The 26,847-nt window shown below is 39.0% G+C and overlaps 1 protein-coding gene across 2 annotated transcripts in view; it reads right to left on the reverse strand.

Annotated features, from left to right (window-relative positions):
• Positions 1-26,847, reverse strand: part of msh3 (mutS homolog 3 (E. coli)) — a 50,556-nt gene that overhangs the window by 20,485 nt on the left and 3,224 nt on the right. For both annotated transcript variants that reach the window (XM_023264448.3, XM_023264447.3), the window contains exons 5-20: positions 26,545-26,661; positions 26,332-26,449; positions 26,074-26,213; positions 25,336-25,502; positions 20,467-20,576; positions 20,211-20,325; positions 19,588-19,672; positions 17,249-17,358; positions 14,636-14,768; positions 12,293-12,480; positions 11,023-11,191; positions 10,723-10,787; positions 8,798-8,914; positions 8,465-8,572; positions 5,768-5,882; positions 5,140-5,297 (exon numbers count right to left, since the gene is read on the reverse strand). In XM_023264448.3, the coding sequence (XP_023120216.2) occupies positions 5,140-5,297; positions 5,768-5,882; positions 8,465-8,572; positions 8,798-8,914; positions 10,723-10,787; positions 11,023-11,191; positions 12,293-12,480; positions 14,636-14,768; positions 17,249-17,358; positions 19,588-19,672; positions 20,211-20,325; positions 20,467-20,576; positions 25,336-25,502; positions 26,074-26,213; positions 26,332-26,449; positions 26,545-26,661 (2,015 nt within the window). The remainder of the gene's footprint in view (positions 1-5,139; positions 5,298-5,767; positions 5,883-8,464; positions 8,573-8,797; positions 8,915-10,722; positions 10,788-11,022; positions 11,192-12,292; positions 12,481-14,635; positions 14,769-17,248; positions 17,359-19,587; positions 19,673-20,210; positions 20,326-20,466; positions 20,577-25,335; positions 25,503-26,073; positions 26,214-26,331; positions 26,450-26,544; positions 26,662-26,847) is intronic.

Below are 26,847 nucleotides of genomic sequence, written 5' to 3' on the forward strand. Positions count from 1 at the left end.
TAAAAGAAAAATAACAGTAAAAACGTAGCGGCACATTTGAGTGAGCAAGAAACCAAAACGAACAGTCTGTGAAGTGGCATGCAGCTTTAAACCAATCTCCAGATTATTCTCTTTATCCCGACTGATAATCAATCATATGGATCAGTTCAGACAGGATATCCCATTAGACACCTACGCACCATCTCATTATCCTCAACCCACAAAGTCTGAACACTCCACTCAAGTAAAACTCACAAGCTCTCGTCTGTCTCCCTCTCACTCATAAACACACAACATCACTCGCGCACGCACACATACACACACACACACACACACTAGATGAGGCAATTCCCGCTGCTGCGTCTATTATGCTTGACACAGCGGTGGGAATTGATTGAGCGTTTATTATCAAGACAGATTCTGCTCAGGATCTTAACACTCTGCGACGGAGAGAGGACGAGCAGTCCAATTAGAAACTGATAGGACGACAGAGGTAACGGAGGAGGTGAAGGGAGGACGGCGGCTACAGTGTGGGTGCGTTTTTCTCTGAAGACGGCAATTAGCTGCGAGCTGCATTGTATCTGAGAGAAAGGGAGAATATTAACCTTGAACCAAAGTCAAATACTTGACGAAGCCACAGAGGCAAAAACATGCACAGTTCTGTATTGCTTTACTTCTGTAGACCTTCCCTGACTGAACAAACTACAGCTGACCTAAAGCTAATATCAATTACTGCCTAATTCAAAGTCTGATCCATAAACAAGCACCAACTATTATTCAAACCTAAGGCTTTTTTGTTTGTTGGTGTGTTTGGTTTTCCCTCGAAATACTCAGATTTTTAAAAAAGAGTAGATTTGATAAGGTTTCAAAGTGCTGACCATGAGCTGGGAATCTTCATTACGTCACCCCACAGGTCCCTTTCCCCTCATTTCCAGTAATTTCTACCAACATTTACGCCATTAGCTCACTAATTTAAACTTTTGAACTCCAAAACCCACCAGCGGCTTGAACACCATGCTGTCTTTAAAATTACACCATTTATTAGAGCCAGAAACTGTAATAACAAAAAGTATCCTCAGATTTACAACTTTACAACAATCCTCTCCAGACAGAGCCACTTATCTGGGACACACACTTCCGCCAGCATAATTATCCAGATCTCAGCTTAGTACTGTGATATTTTGTCAAAATAACTTCATTTTACATGTCGGTAGAAAAAAAAACACAAAAATAAACCGTGTTCTACCAGGGTTCAGTAAAAAAAAAATAAAAAGGCAAAAAAATCTTCAGTCATTTTCACAACTGAGAAGCCATGAATGACACATAGAACACTAACAGTGATGTGACATGGAGAGAAAAATTTAAAACAGGGTTGAACTGCAGGCTGTGTATACACAGAGGAGATAGGAAACAAGTATGGAAACAAATTAAAAAATGCAAGTAGTAAAATACCTGTAGTATGTAGATTCATCATTTTTTTCCAGTATTGGTAATACCTGTGGTCATGTTGTATATGCTAATTCCATGTGTGTTTTATTGTTGTAAAATAAAGAAATTTTGTTCTTCGTTTTTTATGATTTATGGTATTATAACTTTGTAATACAGTGAAAAAGTTATTTTTGAGTTCTCTCTATTTGTAGAAAACAGTTTTGTTGTTTTTATAGAGGCGCAGACTTTTAAATGCAGTGAAAAATGAGACCACAGTGAGTAAAAATGAGACAAAAAAAACACTCTCAGGATTCAAAGGGTTAATGTTTCCCTCTGTAGTTCAATATACAACAAGAACAAAAACACAATCTGCCAAACCCACTGTAAATTCAGCTTAATTTTATTTGTGATGCTGAGAGCATGAAAAAATACAAAAAAGAAAGTGATCTTGAGGCAGCCTGAGGCAGAGCAAGAAGAGAATTTATATTAAAAGCCTTTTTTTATTCATACTTTTGTGCTTACTGGGCCTCCATCTGAGCCGAAAAGAATCATATTGTTTACGCCTGTTACTCTATTTATAAATACAATATAAATAAAATGCACTGTATCATATTACAGCTATCACAATGACATCAAGTTATTACTAATATACATTATATAAAATCTATTTAAAAGAAATACACCCCTACACTAGAGGATGACTGTAAGGGTGATCCTCCAGACTAATGTTAAATAAATTGTAGTTCTTCTATATGTATTGTATTTGATTTTTTATTCTGTTTTTATTTCCTCTATTACTTTTTGAAAGGATTTATGAAGTTGTTGATCCCAATTTATTTATCAACGCTGATATCAATTTTCTTTTAATTAGTATTTTAGATGGGAAAAGAAAGGTTGGTAGAGAGAAGACCCTGTTGCAGTTTTGTGTGTGCTTTGAAGATATTCTGATATAGAAATATCCAGACATACTATAGAAATACTCTCTATAGATTTTTAACTTTAGTCATTTTTTGTTCCTCTATTCATTAAAAACACCTTTTTAAAAATTCATAATCCAAACACCACAATGTGTCGTAATCATTCAGACTGCTCTGTTTTTTGAAACCAGTGTGAACTGACGTCTCCATATGAATCTGCTAGTGTGGATTTTTTTTAAAGATGACTAAATCAATCATTAAATGCAGCTGCAAAGAAAAAAGACAACAGCCTGACTGTAACAGCGTCTCTGTGACACCAACATCTAGATGTTTGTTTTTCCTGGCAGCCAGGTTAAGGATGAGACATCCGTAAAGAACGACACATTTGCACTTTAAAGCAGCATCATAAATATACACTGATACATAAGCACACATATATATAACTAATATATTATACAGAATGGGACACAACTGTGCAACTGCAGGTTACAGTGTTTTTTCTCTGCTGATGGGCAGAAACAAACACACTAAGCAAGTAACACCTTTTCCAGCTTGTGACCATGACAACAATAACAGAGCACACTTTCACCTTTATTAGTGCAACCCGACAAAAAAGAAGTCCCTCACGCTGAAACAAACAAAAAGCATACTTCATTTAAATTGTGTCACCTTCATTGTGTGTGACACGGTCCAGTTTATTCTTAGGACTGACACTCAGACTAATCCCCTATAATCCCATTTTGCTCTTCACCACGCAGAAGGTAGGTGTGTAAGAGGAGGCAAGAAAAAGATGAACAAGAGTTGTTTGACAAGGCTGATTCTATTGTTCCATCATGGTTCGATACGGTACAGCTCCCTTTATTGTAGAAGCCCTCAGACAATAACGCTTTGTTTGAGAGGATCTTTTTTTTTTCCTGTTGATGATTCTCATTATGATCAGAGTAGCAGTAAGCGCTGCATGTAGTTTCCAGTCCTGACTACATATTAGTGCGGAACACAGGCTGGTACATGGTCTCCGTTATTCTGCCTCTGCTGCACTGTGTGATTAGACCTAATGGCTTGCAGATGTGTGTAACTGTCTTTTTTGTGGGTTTAAGCATGTTCTTGTGCATTAACCCAGTGGGAGCCGCAGCCTTGTCAGCATGCCAACAGCATATATCTGTGTGTGCATGTGTGTGCACATGACTACTTTTATCCATGAGAAAATCTACTGGGGGTTTTAGACTTCATAATAGTGTAATGAGATGATTTTGGCTCACATCTGTAAACATCCAGTTCAGGCTTAGTTTTGGGGTTTAAGTTTTTAAGAATCAGGGGTTGGATTGAACTCAGTGGACAGAAGTAAGGAACTGATTATGAAGTTTGGAGGTTTATCAAGTGTGGGACATATTATGTGTTTTGTTGTTTTATAAACTTAGAACCAAAAGGATGAAAGTAAATAAAAAGTTTAGAGTTAGGTTAGCTGCTTTGCAAGAACACAAATTGTGCATTAATCAGATCTGTAAATTAAAATGTACTACTACTCAACTAACTACTGAAATCATGTTTAATAACAGATTTTTAAGATGTTATCTGGAAAATGCTGTACATTAACATATTTTCTCTGAATGGCACAGTCAGGTGATAAGAAACTAACTGGTGTTTTCCTGCCATGTTTTTTTTTCAACTTTGTTGCATCACACACTTCTGCCCATCACAAAGGGAATTCTTGCTCTGCCTAAGGCCACCTGAAGAACACTTTCTTTTTTGTATTTTTTCATGCTCTCATCATCACAAATAAAATTAAGCTGAATTTACAGTAGGTTTGGCAGATTGTTTTTTTGGCCTTGTTGTACATCAAACTACAGAGGGCAACTGTATCATAAAAAAGAAAAAAATATATTATTTTTAATTTCTTGTCTTTTTTTTATTTTGTTCAATTATTTATTTTATAAAAAATAGAAAATACAAACTTTGTACAACAGTTTACCCACAGGTAAGCAATACTGGAAAACATAGTAACTTTATATACTAGGGATATTTTCCTACTTACGTCTTTATTTGTTTCCATACTTGTCTCCATCTGCTCTGTGTAACCAAAATCAGCCCAATTAAGCCAAATAGTCCCTGAATTTTTGTCTTGTGAATGTTGCTTACAGTTGAGTCATTCACGTCTTCATCAATGTGCAAGGTAATGCAGAATATTATGTTTTTTACCAAATCTGGCTATTTCAAACTGTGTATTTTTGGTGAATTTTCAAATAAGACATCTAGAGTGATTAGGTGAAATATCACAATGTGAAGCTCAGACGGGGTTATATTTGAATAGCTTAAGGACTGTCAGAAAGCTTAAAATCCAACTGTTTATTCTATTTTAACAGTTTCTGGCTTTGAATGATGGTGCAGTTTTGGAGATTTTTCAACCTAACATGTTCTTAAAGGAACCACAGGGTTCGGGGGTTCAGGCGGTAATTATAAATTCTCTCTTTGCCCTACAAAAGGGTGCCTGAAGGACACTTTCTCATCTAGATATTTTTCCCTGTTGCCAACATCACAAATAAAATTGAACTAAAATTACAGTAGATCTTGCAGATTGTGTCTTTGGTTTTGTTGTGTATCTAACAAATTCCTTGCTAATTATGCATCATTATGTGGCAACATTAAATCAAACTAATTCAGATTTGTATGTGTCTTTTATGCTACAAACAAGGACTAAACTTCAATACTGGTGATAATTACTTTTACTTAATGAGCATGTTGTCATTTTTGTCTCTCTGTGGTGTTTAATTAGGTCCATTCACAGCTATGAAGGTTCCACATGTGCTTGTGTTCATACCTGGTGTAAATGCCATCCAGTATGCCCAGACAGGCCTCAGAGGCTGGAACGTAGGAGCCCATCTGAGCCATGACACAGATAATGGCAACTTGGCGGATGTAGGAGCTTTTACCACCCATATTAGGCCCAGTGATTATCATAGTTCTCCTGCCACCACCCTAAAGGAGAGGAGGGGATGAGAGGAGAGGAGAGGAGAGGAGAGAATAACTGTGACATAGACAGAAGGCAAACGAGGGGAGAGACAGAATAAGATATTTGCATGCTGTCCTGCACAGCTGAAGAGGTGGGTGGACTGAAAGCTTGGCTTCTCTTCCTATTGGCTTGTGTTTCTGTTGCAAGATTAACCTACACCCACTCCAGCACTGAGCGAGGAAGCGTGTGTGTGTGTGTGTGTGTGTGTGTGTGTGTGTGTGTGTGTGTGTGTGTGTGTGTGTGTGGGGTGTCGTGTGAGTCTCCATGTGTGTATTCATGTGTGTTGTGTGTGATCATGTCTGTGTGTGGTAGCAATTTTGTTTCGGCAGGACTGTCTCAATGAGCTAGTGTGCATGCAAGTGTATGTGTGTGTTTCAGAGCTCTCTGAATGAGCCTGTGTGTGCGTGTGTGTGTGTGTGTGTGCATGCGTGTGTACCTGTAGTTCAGTGTTGTTGGGCACATACTGGTTGTGCTCTCCCATTAGCAGGTCTATAGCAGGATGTCTGCCGTCCCTGATGATAATCTGGTGCTGATTTTCACACACCTCTGGCCTGAACACAACAGAGAACACAATCTGTTAAGCACACACAGACACACTCAATAAAGCACACACATTTACAGAGATAGCAGGAGACCGACCCCGAGTGACCTGACACTGAATCTCATCATAAAACTGCAAACTGCTCCTTCCTTTCTCCATTTTCTGCCGTATTTACTGTCTAAATATTAAGACCATGACTGATGCTGAATTTTAAAGGAGAATAGGGGTAATTGGCAATGCAAATAAAAAATAAATAAATATATTCACAGATATTTCATAACATAAACATGTCATTTAAAGCGACACTTTGCACAGATAAAGATGACAGATGATTGTTCTCACAGCGGAGTGACTCATTTGAAAAATCTTTCTGAATCCTTTGCCAGACTCGCAGGCATCCACAACCTTCTTCTTCTGAAGGTCTCAGAGAGCTCCTCGGATCTTGGCATGAAGACATGACACACTTGAAAACCAAACAGAACACCAGACCTTAAATGACAGAGGTCTAAATAAGACACCTGTCACTCGCCATGGGGCTTCTAAATACTGGCACCTTATCTGGCACAACAACTTCTAATGATTTGAATTTGTGGTAAATCTTTGCTGAGTTTTCTAATTACTTAAATTCTGAAACATGACTACAAAATGTCAGTTTCATGTCATTTGTTTGAGTGTATCACCTTTATTAAACCTCTGAACCACACAAGCCGATGGCAGCTTTGAAAGGCATGTTATCTTAAAATAAATAAATAAATTGCCAAAGTGAGACCATTTATCAGAGCCAGACACTGTAAAGACAGAAAGAATTGTCAGTTTTGAACTAATAATCAAAGAAAAGCCGTACCGTCAAACACTTTACTAAACCTAAGCTTAAAAATGTTGCAGATCAATAAAATCACTTTATTCGACATGCCTCACTTAAAAATTTGCCAAAAATTAATCATTTGCTCTGAACTAATTTCATGAAAGACAAAAAGTTCTGCATTCCTCAGCACAACCATGAAGACATTAGGTGCTCAGCTGCGATCAACAGATATGTGACAAAAATTAAGAGACTATTGGGTTGAACTAGGCTGAACTGCAGGCAGTGTTTACACAGAGCAGGTATGGAAAAAAATGTAAGTAGTAAAATATCTGTCATATGTTGCACCACTTTTCTGTTCTTAGTATCACTTGTGGGAACTTGGACAAATGTAGTACATATTGATTCCAGGTTTTTTCGACTTCTGTTAACCCTCGTGTCGTCCTGCGGGTCAAAACTGACCCGTTTTAATGTTTGAAAATATGGGAAAAAAAATAGATTTTCACAGTGAAACTTCTGATGTCCACATTTTCAACATTTTTGGGAAATCTTTGAACATTTTTTGGTGGAAAAAAAGAAATGTTAAAAATGTTTTTTAAGAACATTGACAAAAAAATCAACCAAAATCCAGCGAATTTCACTGGATTTTGATTTTTTTGTGGATGTTCTTAAAGAAAATATTAGAAGTTATACTGATATATATGGAATCACTTTAGATATTTTTAGATTTTTTTTTGAAGATTTTTATTCACTTTTTTGAAAATATTTGCAAGAATTTTGTTAAAAAATTTGGGGGACTTTTTTTTTTAAATAAAATTTTTAAGGGAAACTTTTAAGGAATTATCAGAATTATCTTCCTGAAGGTTTTGCAAATTTTCAAAAATTTTGGGAATTTTTTTGCAGAGTTTTTGGATTTTTTTCAGCCAAGGAAACAATATTTTTTGGTGCCTGTAAATGAAGACAACAGGAGGGTTAAATAATTAATCAAAGAAACTGAGCTTTCTAAAAATAAATAAAATCATGCACAGAAGACATTTGTGAATTCTCTCTACTTCCAGTCATGGTTGTGCTGGTTCCATAGAGGTCTGTTGTCATTCCAGTCCAGAGTCCAGAGTAAAAAAAAATATGGGAAGAGGAAGAAAAACTCCCAATTCAAATTACATGAAATATTTGCAACAATTTCAATGGGACGCACTTATTTTTTCCACAACTGTACCTATGCTGACCCAATAACAGGCCTGTCAATGTACCCATCATAGCAGAGCATACTAAAAAAAGCTAAAATATACTAAACACACACACACATTAGCTGTCTGAGTGAATTAAAAAAAAAACGTGCTAAAGTACAAGAAAAACTGGCACATAAGTTGTACAAATACTGCAAAAAAAGAACACCTGCAGCACCCGGACGTGGACAGAAGAAAAGCAGAAGCTCTGAGATGTGTAGAAATAGACAATCTGAAGGTGCATGTGAGACTGAGAGTGTGTGCATGTGTGTGTTTGAGCGAGTGGGAGAGATGTTGGTGTTCTGGCAGCGCACACTGCTCAGCCTGCTGCACACACCCACACACAGCCTGTCTCAGACTATAGGACACGACACAGGACGCCCCCCCACACACTGCATCCCACACACAAGGAAGAACACACACACAACAACACTGAACTACAGGTACACGCACGCACACACACACACACACACACACACACACACACACACACACACACACACACACACACAGCGTCCTCAGACACATCCACCAGTATTTATGGTCATTATGAGAGGACATCACCTGCAATAGTCCCCTTGTTTAGCCACCTCAGCCAATGACAGGAGACAGTCCATGGTTGCTAGGTGACTAATAGCCCTTTTCATGGTGTGGTAGTGCTCCCCAAACTGACTACGAAGAGAAAAGAGAGAGAGAGAGAGGAAAGAGATTTACAAGAGTAAATTAAGGTAAGTGCCTAGTGTGTTCTGAGTCGACAGCTCCGGCAGTATACTTGACTGAAACGGGAGACAGGAGTTGAGCCACGGAGGCACGACTCTGAACTTCACACTGACATGTTTTTAGCAGCTTTTCATTTGACTGTATGATCAGGTGTGTGCGCGCATGTGTCTGTCATACTCCAGAAAACTGGTCCATTCCCTCTGGCAGTCGAGCAGCAGCTGCTCTCGGAGCTGCAGCAGCTTCTTGTAGCGGTCGACCAGGAAAGGAGAGTGATACCTGCTGACTGCCTTGGTGCTGCAGAGAGGAGAGGTGGAGGAGCAAAGAATGGATTAAACAAATGAGTGAAAAGTGTTGAAATGGGTTTTTTTTTTCCAATAATGCCACATATTGAGTTTTTAACAACAGCTGGAGATTGCCCACTCATTCATTTTGTGTCCCACTTGTTCCCCACAGTCATTTGTGGCGTATGTCTGTGGTTTATGAGCAGATAAAGATTACAATACTTGGCCCAAACATCTGGAACAGCCCTCCAGAAGACCTGAATGCAGTAGAGTGTTGGTGTGTTTAAAGGTAAACTCGAGATTTACCCTTTTGGTCAGGCTTTTGATTGATTTGATACATTTCACACACTTATTACTCTTGGTAGAACTAATTCTATTTATTGATTTCTCTATTTATTCACTTATCTGCAGATTTTAGTCTATTCAATGTACCAGTTTTATTGTGTTATTGTTTTTTATTCATTTTGACTTCTATTTTGCCCTATTCATATTTTAATAATAGATATTTTGTTTAACTTTTTACTTTAATTAAATTAACTTATTTTATTTCATGATATTTTATTTCATTTTAGCTCATTTGTTGTTTCCTCATTGCATTTGTTAGTTAGATTAGCATTCCCTCAGTTCCTCAATCCCTATGTTTTCTTTTTTTTTTAAGTTGTAAATTCTTCATGTATCACATGATGGTGGGGTGTAAGGTAGGAAGGGTGGTGTTGTTTTATTGCATTTTTATTCCTTTCATTTGTGAAGCATTTTGTGTTGCATTGCATTTGTATGAAAAGTGCTGTGTAAATAAAGTTCGATTGTTGTCTGTGGGTTCTGACCAAATAAAGATTACAGCAATGTTTAATCTTGTCTGTAAGTATCAAAAACAGCATTCGGAAATGTTGCTGTTGAAAAGACATTGTTGCTTATTTACAAATACAAGCAGATTTGGAGAAAGCAGTATAAGAAATCATTCAACTCTCTAAACCCAAAATCATTTTGGGAATTTTTGGTTACGTTTTCACTTATTATGGGTTCATTTTTCACTGCAATATAAAGTCCCACATCTAAGTGGAAACAGCACAACCATGGCTAGAAGTAGAGAAAAGTCCAAACTGTCTTTGTTCAGTATGACACAGTAAGGATGCCATAAATCGTTAAAAAAGAGGAGACAAAAGTAAAATTTTTTTGATTACCGATTTTACAAAAAACTACCAAATCTGGAATCAACATGTACAGCTTTCCAGGGGCACACAGATGTTACTAATACTGGGAAAAAAATGGTGACTCTACATACTGTAGATATTTTATTACTTCCATTTTTTTGCTGGTAATATAGAGAAAATACATATCAGTGCAGTGTTGAGCATTAATCTTCAAATATAACATACACATTTACTTTACTTTTTGCTTTATTTTATTATCTTTGTCTGAAGAGCAGAATGGCGTTCATGACAACTTGCATTATATATTTACCTTTTAATTTAATTCACAATGTGGCATAATGTGACAGGAATGTGTGGGTATCATGATTTTTATTTTTATTTTAAAAGGCGTACACTGGCCAGTCAGATATTTTTGATATTTTGATACATTATTTACAATTTTTGTTCATCACCAATTTTTCACATGCTGCGTAAAACACCATTGCTCCTCTATTTTCTCAGAAATGTGCAGCTAAATCTTGGACAACATTAAAATCATGCCATTTAGAGGTGATTTTTTTTTACACTGTAGAAGACATTTTCCAAACACAGCCACTGTCATATCGCTGTCATATTTTATAGAAAAAAACCTGATATGTGTCAGTGACTGTGAGTGTGTGAGTGAGCTGACCTGCTGATTTTCACCCAGTCAGGTGGAATATTGGATGACAGCGAGTTCTTCACCTCAATCAGAAACTGAGGGCAGAGGAGGAGCGAGACTTTGATGAATAAGACCACAGCAGACAGGCAAAATAATGTCACTCTTGATTAAAACTGGCACACAAACACACAACAAACACACACAGACATCAGATCATCACTGTTGCTGCGATTACCACCCAAAGGGCCATCAATCTCCTCCCACCTTTCTTTCACTCTGAGTCTCACAAACACACACACACACACACACACACACACACACAGATGGCACCTCCTGTCCAGAGACGGCCGTGTAGTCGAGTGCGGGGGCCTTCAGCGTCAGCCGGACGTCTCTGCGGTGGTCTTGAATCTCACCGAGGACACTTCGGATCTGCTCCGTTCTTTCCTGCAGCACCGGGAAGCCAGACAGATCCGAGAAGAGCTCCGTCTTATTCCCCAATCTGCACACAAACACGGTCCGAATGTGACGGCCGCAGGTAACGTATCACACCACAAAAGCTCCTCAGAAGAAGATATCAGCTCTGACCCTTCGGTCGTGGAAAAAAAAAAGCATCCACGTGTCACTAGGAGGTGCTTCACTCTGGTGCTGCATGCTAACTGTTGATCATACGTCATGTGGAGTGACAGCAGGCCTCTAACGTCACCCACTGCGCTGGATTTTGCACTTCTGAGCACAGTTTTATGGTGTTGTAATGTGCTTTTCTGAGCAATGACTAATTTAAGTCATTAATTACGAACATTGGCGCCCGATGTCAGCCTTTCTGGATTTGTCACTGTGCTTTAGAGTATAAAAACCGAACTGAATTAAATTACCCAATAAATTTAATCAAATCGATTCCAGAAGACCAAAGGGAACACCTGTGTCTCCAGCAGAAATGTACAAATCAAAGCAAATGAATGTGCATATTCAAAATTGGTTTCTAGTGGACGCAGGGTTCTTCATGCATTTTCCAGCAAAATGCAGCTGAAACAGGAGCTTCTCAGGTCAAGGACAGCAAACTTCCAGAATATAAAAAGGGGGCTGAAGCACAGTGATGAATTCAGAGCTTTTTACTGTGCAACCAGAGTAGTTTTTAACACTACTGCATCTTCATAAGGGTTCCTTGGATCTATGTCAATGAAATAATATGACAAAATAAGCAATATGCAGTTCTTGACAAATGTTGCTGTAAGTTCAGCTCTTAAAATTTGAGGGATTGTTGCTTTTTTTTATTATTATTGGGTTTTGGTGCCCTCAGGCTCTAAGACATTGTGACGGAAATTTTAAATCGTTTCTGACATTTAATAGATAATCAGGTAATAAAGTGAAAAATCAATACATTAACACATAAAAGTGATCTTGAGCTGCTCCAATGCACTTTATGTCCAAAAACTACAGTGAATGTATACAACAAAACAAAACAAATGTACAGTATATCAGTCACTGTCTCTGTTTAGCGTTGATTTTTTAGGTACGTTTGTTTAACCACGGACCATTCAAAGCCATCAGTTCCTCCTCATTCACCTAAAACTGCCTCCTTTTAGTTCTGTTTGATACTCACTTTGCTGCCTTTTCATTGAGCACCTTGAGGAAGCTGTGTGCCGGGACCAGCAGGTCAGGAGTGTCCACCAAGAGACTTCGGAGCAGTTTGGAGCTGATCTGTGACTGGATAGCTGGGAGCAAAGTCTGCAGTTCCAGTCCCAGGCGAGAGAGACTGCTGCTAATGAGGTAAAACTCCTGCGTGGAAGACTGGAGCACACAAACACACACATACATAAGTTTAATGTCTGATGAGGCATGAACAGGTGAGAAGTCTGTCTCTCAGTGGTAATCAGAGCAACAGTTGATGAGAGGGTGAATTCATAAACCCGAAATAGCAAATTCTTTCTTCATTCTCCTACAAAATCCAAGTCATTTTTTTCCCTACACTTCTATGGATTTTTGTGTGTTTTTGTGTGTGTTGTGTCGCTGTACTGGGGGGATTTTGTAAACCAGCGAGATTACATCACTAAATCTCATCTGCACTGGATGTGGCAGCCAAGCTTAAAAAGCGACCATCAACTGCAGCCAAACGCTCTGAGAAACACCACTCATTAGCAGCAGCACAGTCTGCAAGTCATCATAATATCACAGCAAGAACATAAAACACAACCGCCCCGCTGAGAAGCGTCACAGCTGGTTTGCTGTATCACACGTGTGAAAAATGGTGTCAAAATGCAGATTCATGGCTTATGCAGAAAAATTATGCTGTAAAAAAATGGTGATTCTACATACTATGATTATTTTACTACTTACATGTTGAATTTATTTCATTACGTTTACTATCTGCTCTGTGTAAACACTGCCTGCAGTTCAGCCTAATTCAACAAAAAAGCGCCTGAACTTTAGTCACGTTACTGTTAGTCACAGCTGAATTATTTATTCTGTCCCAGTTGTCAAAGGAATGCAGGATTTTTAGTTTTTACAGAATCTGGTATAAGCAAATTTTAAAATGAGACGTGTATAACCATTTGCTTTTTAAAAATATTCTGATTTAAAACTTACATTTGGCAAATTTCAGTTCCCAGCAAAACAGCATGTCACAGATGAGTAGTTGAAAGACCATCCAAAAGTTAAAATGGCAATGATTTTTACAGTTTTTACAGTTTCTGGTTCTGATCAACGGTGTAATTTTGCCAATTTTTAAAAGATAACATGCTTTTAAAATACGCCTGTGGTGTTCAGAGGGTTAATTAATTAAATTAATTAAAAGTCTACATGCAACATCACCTTTGAAAAAGAGAACCGACCTAGTTATTAGGAAAAGCTGCCTTAATTGCATTTTATTTTGTGTAAATTCCAAATCTTTTGGCAACTGTTGAGTATCTGCAACATAAAAAGCATAGCTATGTATAATTAAGATGCAATTAATTAATATTAATGCAGCAGCTTTAAAATAAAACTGCTGATTATTTCAGATAAAGTCGCGTTAATGATTAATCAATGCCCTGCAAATAAAAACCTCTGAAGGGAGGCGATATTGTCGATTACATTGACTTCATATCGCCATTAGTAATTTTACTGTATAGTAGCAAGTCGTGAGTGTCGGGTTAATGAGGGTCACACTGACAGTGGTTTATGGTATTAATCACAAGGTGGTGTTCTAATGCTCCCCCATGTCAGCAGCCCGATGATGCTCCTCCATGAACCCAAACAGAGAGCAACCAGAGTCCACAAGCATGCCCTCCCTCCCATTATGTCATTGGAGCCATAGAGACACAGGCCATTACACACAGGCCCATTTATCTACTGATGGGCAAAACGACAATTAGGGCCCCTCTGTGTTTCCACCGTGTGTCTGTGCTCGATGACATTTGATCATTTTCTTTTAACAACAGATGAAAGAGTCAGAAAGTTGAACATGAAGCAAGACATCAGACCAAAGTGGCACTCTCATCTCCGTACAACACACACACACACACACACACACACACACAATGAATCCTTGTGACATTTCAAAGATGGGCCTGAGGGGAAATGAGACCGTCAGACAATCAGGTAAGTGCCACTGAGGCGACGGCTCCCTGTCGTTAATCAAGAGGCACCGGTGTGAAAAAAACAAAACAAAAAAAACAAGAGAGATCGAGGTGATGAGAAAAAAAAAAGTCTTGGCTTTCATTTTTATGCAAACTGACAACAAAATGGAGTTCTGCTTTTCACCTCCTGTGTCAGATTTTTTTCTAGTTTCGAGCAGCAGTTTGTGCTTCGGTGTCACTACACACACAGATCTAAGACTGTGAGTCAAGTGTTATTATATCTGACAGGACTGATTACCAGCTCCACGGAAATGAGACAAAGGTTGTGGAAAAATATCATAATGAATATCATCCCAGGGGTAAAGAGATGTGTGCATGCGTTATAATACCTTTTTGTGGTATATGCTGCAAATGCCTCTCTCCAGGTCGGGCAGATGTGACAGCAAAGATCTGACGGAATTTAAAGTGAGAGAATCCGACTGAAGGATTTCCTGCACAGCGTCCTGCCTCTCTGAGATAGACCTGTGGGTTCACGAAGGAAACAGGGAAATTAAGAGGCACAGAAGTGAACATTAAGACGGGAAGGAAGAGTCAAAGAAATCTAAATGTTCAATCATCAGCAAGAAACTAGTCATTTGAAGAACTGAATCTGTCCTGATTGAGAGGCACTTTTTCCACAATGATAATTTGAGCCTACAACAAAGTGCCGCTGATTAGCATCTTCATAAATTCAGAGATTCAGTGTGTGCATCTGTGACAGCAGTGATTGCAGCTGAAGTACAGCGAAGTCCTATTTGACTCCCATCCTGTTTTTTTTTTCAGTTTTTGTGCCCGAATCATTCTAAACTGTGTCTGACCTTCCTAATTAAATTCAACAGAAAAGAAAAGCAAAAATCCGACAAATTCAACCAGACGCTTCTGATTACTGGAGATTAGTCTCTGACTTTGCTGTGAGGAAATTTGGCCCGCTCTTCTTTACAGAACCTCTACTCTGGCTATAATGTTGTTTTTGTGGAATTCTGTGTTTGGTTTAAGAGGACCGTCTTCCAAAAAGTTCAACTTTCGACCCATCAGTCCTTAGAACTTCTCCTAAAATGTCTCAAAATTCAGATGAGCCTTAACGTTCTTCTTCTAAATGGCATTTTAACTGAATGTCTGTCAGATAGTGGATTCATTAACATTTATTGAGGTGAGAGAGGTTGGATGTTTCTTGGATGCTTTCTTTGGATCTTTTGTGGCTTCCTGAGTGAGTTATCGGCCTGCTCTTAGAACATTTTTTGGAAGATTCACCATTGTCCCAAATCTTCTCACCTTCTTCCTCATCTCATCTAGAGGTTCTTTGGTTTTGTTGTAGCATGCTACAGGTCAACCTCATGCTTCTGACAATGGTCTATTTAATGGTTGGTATTTATCAGACCTGGGTGTGCCTCATCCAGCTGCAATGACTTATCAATACAGATGGGATGGATTTAGGAACAAAGATGATTATATTAGCCTGAATTAAAAAACATTTTACCTTCAAAACATACAATTATCACTTTAACTTGCTTGCTGCACTTTCAGTCACCTTAGTTTTAGAATTTGTGAAAAAAATCTGACACAGGTTAGGCTCAAAAACACATAAGAAATGAACGAATCAGGAGCGGGTTGAATAATTTATAACCTATGAATCTAAAGCAGGTTGAGTTTGTGCTTTGTTTTTAAACATGACATGATCCATGGCTCTGTAGATGCCGTAGACGATTAGCATATTAAGATGAGTTCATCAGGTTCGAACATTTTTGCAGTAACAATTTACAATGAACCCAGGTGAAATATTACAGGTAAGAGTTGAAGAACTCTTTCTTTTTAAATCCTGCTGAAGTCTACTATTACAGACACCGAATACAAAATCTTTCTGTTTGCAAAAACATCTAAAATGGACTGAAAAAAGTCAAAATCAAGACAGGCTCAGTAAAGTAATTAATCAGACATTAAATTCAGACTGTGCACAGTAAACTGTGTGCATCTGTGTGTCCATGTTGTGTGCTACTGTGCTGTCAGACTTGGATTTAATGTACCCGAGTGTAATCTGGGTTTTATTCATATTGAAATTCTGGAGAGGAGCTATCTGTATAATCTGAGAGCAGCACCCAATCCATAACTATAATCCCTGCACAGCGGGAGACGGAGGGCAGCACACAGGGAAAACACTCACACAGTCAATATATGGATCATAAAATAACACTGCAGAGAAATGGAGAAGTACTTTCCTGCTAAACCTGAGAGGCTGTTTGTAGCACGAGAACTGTGTCTGTTTCACAGGTTTTACCTCTGAAGCTAAATTCATGTGTATTTTCACTCTGAAGTGTTTCTGAGAAGAGGAACAGCTGCTCTGCTTGGTGAATAAATAAATTTGTGTTCATATTTTGACTTCCTCTCTAACAACACGGACGTATTTAGATGTAATGTTGGATAATTTCATTCAAAAAAAAAAAGAAAAACTAAATTAGGTAGTGGTTGTAATCGTGTGCCTCCCAAAGCTCATTTATGCAGGTCACAAAGCAGACAAGAACCCACTACATTACTCTTCAAAACTGCACTGATTTTAGTCAGTACTTACATCAAGAAAAATAGAATTTTTCTCAAACGCATTCGTATCATTTTCAGCCTAATAAGCTGAAAATCTGACGTCAACCTCATGTCAGGGAGCGTCGGCTGTTCCAGGTAATTAAACCCTAATTTTCTATAACGTGAAAACTTGCTAATGAAACACATGCAAATCTTTCCCATCTCAACCAGTCATTACACACGATGTGAAAGCAGAATAAGTGAGAGGCCTGATCCCCGGCAAAAAAGTGCCTTCGCTGTGATTCTCAGATCCAGGGAGCCTCACAAAGCAAACAAAGTCAGTAAATTGTGCAGCACTGCGAAACTAAATGCCAAGACGTGAGAATGAAACTGAATCAGTGGAGCTGTAACAGTCGTGCTTCATCAGAGGGCAGAGGGCGTCCTGTACTCACTGGGGGTCTGTGAGGGGCTGGCTCACCCACTTCCTCATCAGCCTCTTCCCAAACGGAGTGCGAGTGTGGTCCAACACCCACAACAGACTTCCCTTCACACCACCATCTGTCTGCGATGGAAAGAACACGCACACAAAACACAGCTTACATGTGCGTCGTCGAGTGCCAAATGATCGCAAGAGAAAGTAACATCAGAGAATAACACGTAAAAGAGGTGAACAGATGATGCCACAACAGTCAGACGAAGACGTTTGAACTGAGATTGAACTTCAGAGTCACACACAAGGATGAACTGATCCCTGAACATTTTCCTGTGATCAGAAAAACTACAGCTTAGCTCATCCATTAAATTTATACAGCTCAGTGTGTAACTATGATAGTAAACTGGTTTCTATACGTCTATATTTAAATTAGTTAATTTGAAAGGTCTCTAGTTAATCGATTAGGTGCTGAAAGTTTGACAAAATGGAAAATTCCAGTAGAGCAGATCAGTCTTTCTACTTCATGGGCTTCTTGTGCTGGAGTGAATATTAAAAATCACTATGATTTCTAACTCCTATACCACTGACTAGTCACACAATTAAGGCATTAGGACTTTAGTTTTAAGGTCTGACCTCATAAAATCTTGCAAATTTTAAAACGAAATGAGGCAGAAGCATGTAGAAACTCCATAGCCACACACAATAAAAATGTAATGATCAGTAATGATGTAAGAATCCAAATTAACATATCAATAGTTCCAATCCAAAGAGTGTTGTAGGAATAGTTTCTTATATTTAAAGATGTATATCTAAGATCAGTAATTTCAGGTAAATATGCATTTTGTCATCAAAAGTGGAGGCAGCATGAAGCAAAGATGCAACCAGCAGGATCTAATCCAACACCTGGCTGAAAGGAGCTACTTCTCCCTCTGCCTGTCATAGTCACATGCAATCTATAGCTCTAGAAATGAAATAAAGAGCGATTGAAGCCGGTCTGAACAGGAGATAAAAAGTTAGTGTGAGATAGACTGCTGTCACTGAGTCCTTTGGGAGCAACATCCAGGCACAGAGAGACAGAAGCTGCAGCTCTGGTGATGTTAATATTGATCGTGGGAACGTGACTCATGCATGTCGAGGCTTTGATTTGTGTCCTGAACCTCAGTGGTCTAAATGACCTAAATAAATATGTTAAAATAAGTATAAATGAATAACTGTATAAAGACAAGGGCTGCAACTTATGGCTTAAATCTGAAGTGAGATTTTTTTTCCCTGTGGTCACTTCACATCAATTAAATTAAATTGTTCAATTGTTCTCATTTGTATTTTTATTTTCAATTTTCCTGTGTTGTTGAAATGGCTGTTTGATTCCCTGGAGTCTGTAAATTTAAAGGACTTGTATCCATTTTAGGACAACTAACTGATTGACTTCCAATCAAAATCGCAATTTGAAACAATGCAGTTGGCATATTGCAGAGGCTGTATGTTATATTAAACTGTCATGTTGGTTTTCTCATAAATTCATGCTGCAGTCTTTGTGTGACAGTCACACTTCTGTTGTATCTCATATATCATGTTATAGATCTAATATACAGTTATAATGAACTAAAGCTTGGCTTTAAAAGAAACATGATCACAAATCAAATGAAAAATTATTCAGAAATATTGTAATTTGATATTTTTGCTAAATCATTTAGCTCTTATTAAGTTTAAACAATTCACTCTATAAGCAGCAAACCTTGCCTCACTAAATGTTGGCTGCTAAATGCTGCTAATATTCACTGAATCGGTCTTATTTATTTTAACTAGCAGCTCACAGACTCATGCTGACTCATTGATATATGTATTTTGGCATTTATTTATTCTATTATGCATTTACAGGCACTTTTTGTCCAAACAGAATGCTGAGTAATGCAGCAATCCTATGCAACCTGTTGATTCCTTTCCTCTTCTGTAATAGCTGCTGCATTCATAGCATAAGCTGAATAAGACTTAGAATACAGCGCAGTGTAGCTCAGTCAGTCTGGGCCTTTCCCTTTTCTGAACACAATAAGGTTCTGCCTGCAAATGTATCAGTTTTGCAATAGAGAATACCTCGCTGGGTTTTACTTGGTAATGGATCAAAGAGGAAATAAGTGATATCACACATCATTATTGATAAGGAAGATGTAGTGAGGGATTGGTTTCAGATTTGTAAAACACACTATTAACACTGCTTTGAAAAGAAAATGTTCAAACGCTTTGTAGGAAAATTTATAGGGAATAGATATTACTGGTTAGCAGTTACTAATAGTATACACTATGGGATTGTACATTCTGCTTGATCACTGGCCACAACTTCCAGCTGAGATGTGTTTTTACCTGATTGTTGAGTATTTCCAGGTTCCTGAGAGTAGCAGCGCTGAGGCTCAGACCCTCCGACTCACAGGACAGACGCCGGAATGAGCTGCTCGGAGCACAAAATCCTATTAGAATACAGCTGCATGATCAAATGATCAATTTATGCTCTGGGAAGAGGTTTAAAAAACATGATGAGAGGAGAGATGAGGTTTTTTCCTGTACCTCACATCAAAGCAATTGTGTGACAGAAAGCCATTCTTTTACTGGTCTGTGAATACTGGAGTTCTCTTGATATTGTGAAAGTTGCTAAATTGTAAAATAAAATGTGGTATATTCCTGTACAGTGTAAAATCCTGCATTCTGCAAGGTTTAGGGTGGAAATAAAGAGAATTTTTCAGTACTGATCATCTTTCTTGTTTTGTCTATGAAATGTAAACAAATAAATACCAGGTTCCAAGGTGACATACCCAAATATCTTCTTTTTTTTTTGTTCATGTTGTTTTTGCAAAATCCAGGGACATTCAGTTTACAGTGATGTATGAGTCTTTCATTTGAGAAGCTGGAACCAAAGACTGCTTGCTGTATCGATTCTGCTCGCAGCCTGCGTTGCCTCTGCAAGTGTGTGCGCGTTTGTTTTCGTGTACCTTTCACTCCTAAGAACTCTTTCTAAGCTGAATTCTTGGAGGTATTGGATGAGCGGCCCCAGACAGCAGATCACTGGGCTCTCTAAGGACGCGACGCTCGACAGAGAGCGAGAGCCTGGAGGACACAGACACACAAACACGTCACGTACTCGACATTAAAACACAGCCATGAGTCAAGGGCTAATGATGGGATATGAAGAACTGAGGGGAATATAGAGTCAAAGACCGTGCACTGCAGTGACACAAACAAACACACCTTTCCCCTGGGCGTGGCAGTAGAACTCGGTGACTGTGTTCATTGCAGAGGCGAACTCAAACTGAGCGCTGTCCCTCTTCTCAACTCTCACCCGGTCATCAGCCTGAGCGCTGGAGGGGAACGAACGACACCGACTGTAAACTTTATTTATTCCTATGACAGCATTGATACAACAAGTCGGTGGTGCTTGCGTGACTCTGCAGACAGACCAGTGAAGGAAAACACATCTGGTTTTCCTCCTTTCAGTGAGAATAATTTAACACAGCAGCAGCACTGCGTGTTTTAGATGTCCTTTTGTTCAGCTACACACATGCTAATCTCAGTCACACACAGGAAAAAAAAAAAAAAAACCACATTTCCCCTGCATCTCCCTGGTGCTCCATCATATCTCCCTTTTGCTACATCCACTCTCTCGGCATTGCTGCTTTCAAGGACTCGGTTGCTTTGTCTGCTCTGCTGTTGCCAGGGCAACCAAGGCAAACACGTGGCTGTGGACCGAGCGCTGGAGCGTTTTCTTTCTTCCGTTTCCTAATACCACACACACACAGACACACACAAACACACACATTCAACTACACACAGAATAATCATCATATTTCAGTTCAGCCACTGATCAGACCAGGAGCAGAGATCGTATAAAAGTGATCAATAGACAGCACACCCTTGTGCTATCGGTGCAACTTGGACCATTAATCATTTAAGCCGTCGATTCGACCATTTTACGAGGTTCACAAGAACACCAACAATTGCAGTTATTGATCCAGACACACGGCTGCAGTGTAGCATTTCTACAAAACCCTGACAGGATCTGGCAATTTGCAGCTGGGTTTGGAAAGTGGGATTTAAAATTCACAGGAAGCTGGGAAGTTGGTTCAGGTTTATGCAAACAAACAGACAAAGGTTTGAGCTCTGATCATAGATTTACTAACACATAACAGTGTTCTGAGCTGAACACCACAATTAGCGTGCTAACATGTAAACAATAACATCCCAGCAGTTATGATGTTAGAATTAGAGAATTTTTCAACTAAAGGTCAACACAAAGTACTTCTGAGGTCTAAACCAGGTTACTTCTACAACCCAAGTTCAGAACAATTTAAAAGTTCCACCTGATTGTCAGGGGATCGCCACACTGATCAGAATTTATCCTCTGAGGACCATGAATGACCTCTGTGGTTTTTAAAATCCTCTAGTGTGAACTGACCACCTACAGAGCCTGGACAGCGTCTGCATTGCTCCAGATAATCCGCTGCATACAGTACTGACAGTTTCAGGGTCCTTAAGGACTGGTAACTAATGATTATTTTCAGTTGTGATTAATCTGTCAGTTATTTTCCTGTTGTAACTCGTCATTTTTCGTCGATAAACGGTCAGAAAAGGTGAAAAATGTCCGTCAGTGTTTTCCAAAGCAAAAACTGACATCCTGAAATGTCTTGTTTTGTCCACAACCCAAAGATGTTCAGTGTAGTGTCACAGAGGAGTAAAATCAAAATAGAAAACATGTAACAAATACTAATTAACAGCTTGTCAGAGTAGTTACAGAGTTATATAATAATTCACACCTAACCGAAAAACTGTTGCAGCTGTAATGGAGCTCCAATAAACACTTTCTTGCACATTTTAAGTGGAGGAATGTCATTTTACAAAACTACAAGCACTGCAACTTAAATTTATTTGACCTGACTTGTTTAGTGCAAGCAGCATATAACTCAGAGAAGCTTGAGAAGGTAAATGGATTGCACTGCTTAAATGCTTCTCCTTCACAGGTTTGACTCTCATTCACCGGATTCACACAACACAACTCATCCACCATCAACTTCAGGTTCTGTGATTTGCTCAAGGGCACTTTAGCATGAGGACAGGAGGATGAAAGGGATCAATGCCTGCAATTAATGGAAACTCTGCTCTGGGCAAATGAAACCAAACCATCTCCACAGTCAGACACCACTATAGGCAACTCGGAAAATATGTTTCAAGTTAATGTTAACGCTGCGAGCATTGTGATCATGAAAATCAATCACAAACAGAAATGCTAAAGGTTAAGTGACACATGTTGCACCCTGGAGATGAGAGGTTAATGTGCACAACAGATTAAAGCCCTCGATTAGTATTTATTGCTGCAGGGTCAATACCAAGCCACAGAAATCTAAACACACACTTTGAAACACACAAATACTGTCTTTCAGTGCATCTCTTCTGCCTTCCGAACAGGATCGCAGGATGTAATATTAACTTGAAAAAGGTCAGTCACCAGCTTCAAAATCTTTGGAAAAGCATTTATGTTGACAGCGAGCTTCTCTGTCGCTCTAATCACCTTTACTGCTCAGATCCTGACTCACGACTCTGGGATGCTGATGAGTAAAGCAACTAAAACTGCACCTAGATACAACCAATCTCACGGGGACTCATTATCGGCGCCTCCATGGACACAAATCCTGTTGCCACGGGGTCCCGTCTGCTCAGCTCATCCCTGAGACGTGACGCTGTCGAGCCAATGTACGCAGCCATGACAATACAGTTTTACATGTTCACCTCACTTTGGTCATTTTCAATGGTTCGCAGTGATATTAGATTTTGTTAAAAGGTATCAACGCTGATATTCACCACAGCATCTACTTCCAAATCTACATTGCATTTTATGCATCATTCGTCTTTGCCTGATTAATTACAACTGAGAAAAAAACCTAAAATATCTTGGGAAGGTGCCAGAGGTAGTGATCTGTAATGGGCTTGTAAAAGTTGAGGATTGCCTGTGAATATAAATGCAATGAACTTGTCCACATGAGCTGAACAGACAAAGCTGCCGTGTATTTGTATGATACAACCTGCACACTGAGAGGGGTCTTGTCTCTGATGAGTGCAACGCTAGAGAGCACTGATGCTCAAACACAATAATTGAACTGGCCTTTACAGGCCCGTCTCCACTGTAATTACTCAACACGAACATCGGAAAAAAAGGAGACACAGAGGGAGAAACAACAACAGAGAAATGAATACAAATGAACCGAATTCTCTGGAATGAAATTTAAACCGAGGGAAAAATGAAAAAGGAAGGAGAATAGCCACTGGGATTAAAAAAAAAGAGGTGAATAATTAGAAATGTGCGGGCCAAAGAGTCAGACAGACACTCCTCCCATTTATCCAACCATTCCCTTCTAATCTAATGCAATGCGCTCCCTCCTACTCTCTCGTTTTATTTTCACAGCATAATGCAATCATAGGCAGCCTCCAGAGGATCCTAGCCCTACTGGTGTGAACATGTGGGCTCCAGACTGTGATTCAAAGACATGGCGAACGGCAGTGCAACAGGAGGCAACAGGGTTGTGGAAAATATCAGGTCAGCCTGGCTGTCGCTGGCCGAGCTGCTACTCAGCTGATGGACAAACGGACCAACCTGTGGTTCATACATGAGCCTGGATTAAATAGAAGTCTGCTTTGGTATCAGAGATTCAGGTGACACTTGTTAACCCAAAATACAAGCTGATGACACCGTGCTGTATGAGGCAATCATGGGAAGGATTTGAACTGATGGTGTCGTCATTATAATTAATCAGTTCTGTGATTTAAGTGCAGGATCAGAATGTTTCAAGTGCATTTTATAACAATAGTTAAGTACCAATATGTTAAAAGATTCCCAGCACCCTAACTCTAAGACATCAGGTACAAAAGCCAGTCTTGTATTTTATCTAAAGCAAACATGAACCTTCAACTTTCTCAACTAGATAAATCAAACTGCAACTTCCTAAATTAAAGTCTTTTAGTAGAAGCTTTTGTTTTTCTGTGGACTGCGGTTACCTGTTGAGCTGCTGTCAACAAACAGCACAAGGAAAACACCAGTGGGACAACAAAAACTGTATGTTAAGGGGGTTAAAAAGTTGTAATTTAATAACTTATTTAAACTGATCAGCCCCAAATAATTCAGATAAACTTTTAAATGCATTTTTGCACAGCAAGAGAGGATTTGTTTTTTGTTTTTTCAGTCCTATCACTTACATTGAAAGCACATTAAAATATAAGAATATAATGCTCACATGGGCATCTGACTATTGCTTTAAGGCAGTTTAAAAAAAACTGTGAAGATATTTCTTAAACCTAACAAGGTTATTTCATTCAAAGTGACATTTTAAACGCTAAATTTCAACATATAGATTAGTATTTTTCCCACGATGGTGACAATAATGTTAGTCTGAATTCTTTGTCATAATTTCTCTGGTAAAAGCATCTAACAACTGATATTCTTTACACTGTAAATGCTACACTGAAATTGTTAGAAATATTTTAAACCAGTAAATATTTTTATACCCGTATGTGTCTTCAGTTTGCTGTATCTGAATTCCCTGCAGCTGGTAGTCGGATGCTGCTCCTGATTGAAAAGTCTCACAAATACATTTATCAGCATTGGAGCCAGCAGCCAACTTTTATTAACTTCAACTTTCATTCAGCTTTTATCTCTACTTCAAACATTTCATCAATAAAATGACTCATGAATCATCTGACAAATAAGTTTGTTTTTTTAAAGCAACTGTAAAATCATGGGGAAAGTCACTGGATGAATTGTTTAAGATAAATAAGCCCTAATTGAACCCTGGTTGGACCCTGTTCAGCCCTGAGGTGAAGCTCAGGGTGCTGAGGGCCGTTATCACAGAACCGCTCTATGAGTCCATATTGATTTCTTCCTCCAAACTGAAGTCCAGACAAAACAACTGTCTACCTGCCTGAGGAAGTCGCTACACAACTACTCAGAATGAAACACACCAGACTCACAAACAGACAGGCATTTTTGTAAAAGCCCAGGTGAGCTCAGGACAGACACAAGGCCATGTAGAAAATGGACGTATACTGCCCTCTAGTGGTCTGACAGCATGTTACCTGGCATTAGCGATGCTGAGCAGGAGCCTCTGGGTTTGTTCTGAGAGGTCGGAAGGAACCAGGATCTCAACTGGATTGATCTTCAGGATACGACCCTCCAGCTCAGAGCGAGAAGAACCGTCAGGGAAACAGTCCAGTAACACATCTCCTGTGCTGGGCTGAACAGCCTACACACACACACACACACACACACACACACACACACACAAATATACATGAAATGATGCACACAGTCAAAGAAACAAAAAAACACACATATATTCATATTTTTGATTGTGCACAAATCACTTTGTCAGTTTGTGTTGAATAAAATTTAAATAAGTACAGCTTGTGCCATGAAAGATCATTTAAATCAGCATGAAGGAAATCAGATTTCATATTTGAGGTTACTTGCACAATCTCAAAAAAGGGTTTTGGTTGCAGTCTGATGCCCTGATGTGTATCATAACATTCACTTGATTCCTTTCCATGGAACCTTTTCAATTACAGAGTTTTAAAAAAAAAAAGAAAGAAAACAGTAAAATAAACTCTTGAATAACAAGAAATGATTGCAAACCACCCAAAAGTAGGCATACAAACATCAAAGTCCATTAATGTGTCTCGACAAACAACAAGTGGAAAGAGAATCTTGCGTTTTAGTTTGAAATAAGATGTATATATAATAATAATCTGCTTACAACAAAAAAGGCGAGCTGCTTGAATGCACATTTTTTAGGAATCACTGTTCATTAGACTCACCACCAGCCCCACAGTGAGCTGCTTCTTCAGTTTGTCCCAGTTCTCACTGATACACAGCAGGAAGCTGTTAGGAGGATCCACCACGACGTCTCCACAGCCCCCCTCCACCACATCCTCTAGTCTGCAGACAGGGTTTACATCTAAAAAGCAACGTTAAGGACTCTGCTTTAGACATACAGACATAGAAAAGACCATTTTACAAACACATACACACCACACACACACACACACACACACATCCACTGACTGTAAGGATACCCTCTCCCACCAGAGTGGACTTGGTGTACAGGGCACTGAGCTGGCGAGTGAACAGACTGTTCCTATTGGCGCCTGAGGCTTTGATCGCAGACGTCTCCGTCTGCTTGACCACACCAACCTAGAAATGAAAGACAGTAACGTAGAGTTAGAAAGAGCACGCTACTGAGCAGCCTGGGTTTGTAAACTAGAATAACAGTAAGATGCATGTGATACCTTGTGTCCGTGAGACACCAAGCGTCTGACATGAACAAACAGCCGGTGTGTGGGGATGCTGCACGTCATGAAGTTGTGATCCAGATGACAGACGATGTTCAGCTCCTTTGCAGCAATCTGGTCACAGAAACAGATAACAGAAGTGCCTTAAAGGTAAAAGCATGTTCTCTAAAATGAGTTTTTTTGTTGTTTTCATAATTAGTGCACAAGAATTCTGAATACAACTCAGATATATTCCTTTATATGTGAATACTTCATTTCAATTCAATTTCATTTATATAGCACAGATTCACAGCATACGTC

The sequence above is a fragment of the Amphiprion ocellaris genome, chromosome 6, assembly GCF_022539595.1.
Source record: "Amphiprion ocellaris isolate individual 3 ecotype Okinawa chromosome 6, ASM2253959v1, whole genome shotgun sequence".
Classification (NCBI taxonomy): Eukaryota; Metazoa; Chordata; class Actinopteri; family Pomacentridae; genus Amphiprion; species Amphiprion ocellaris.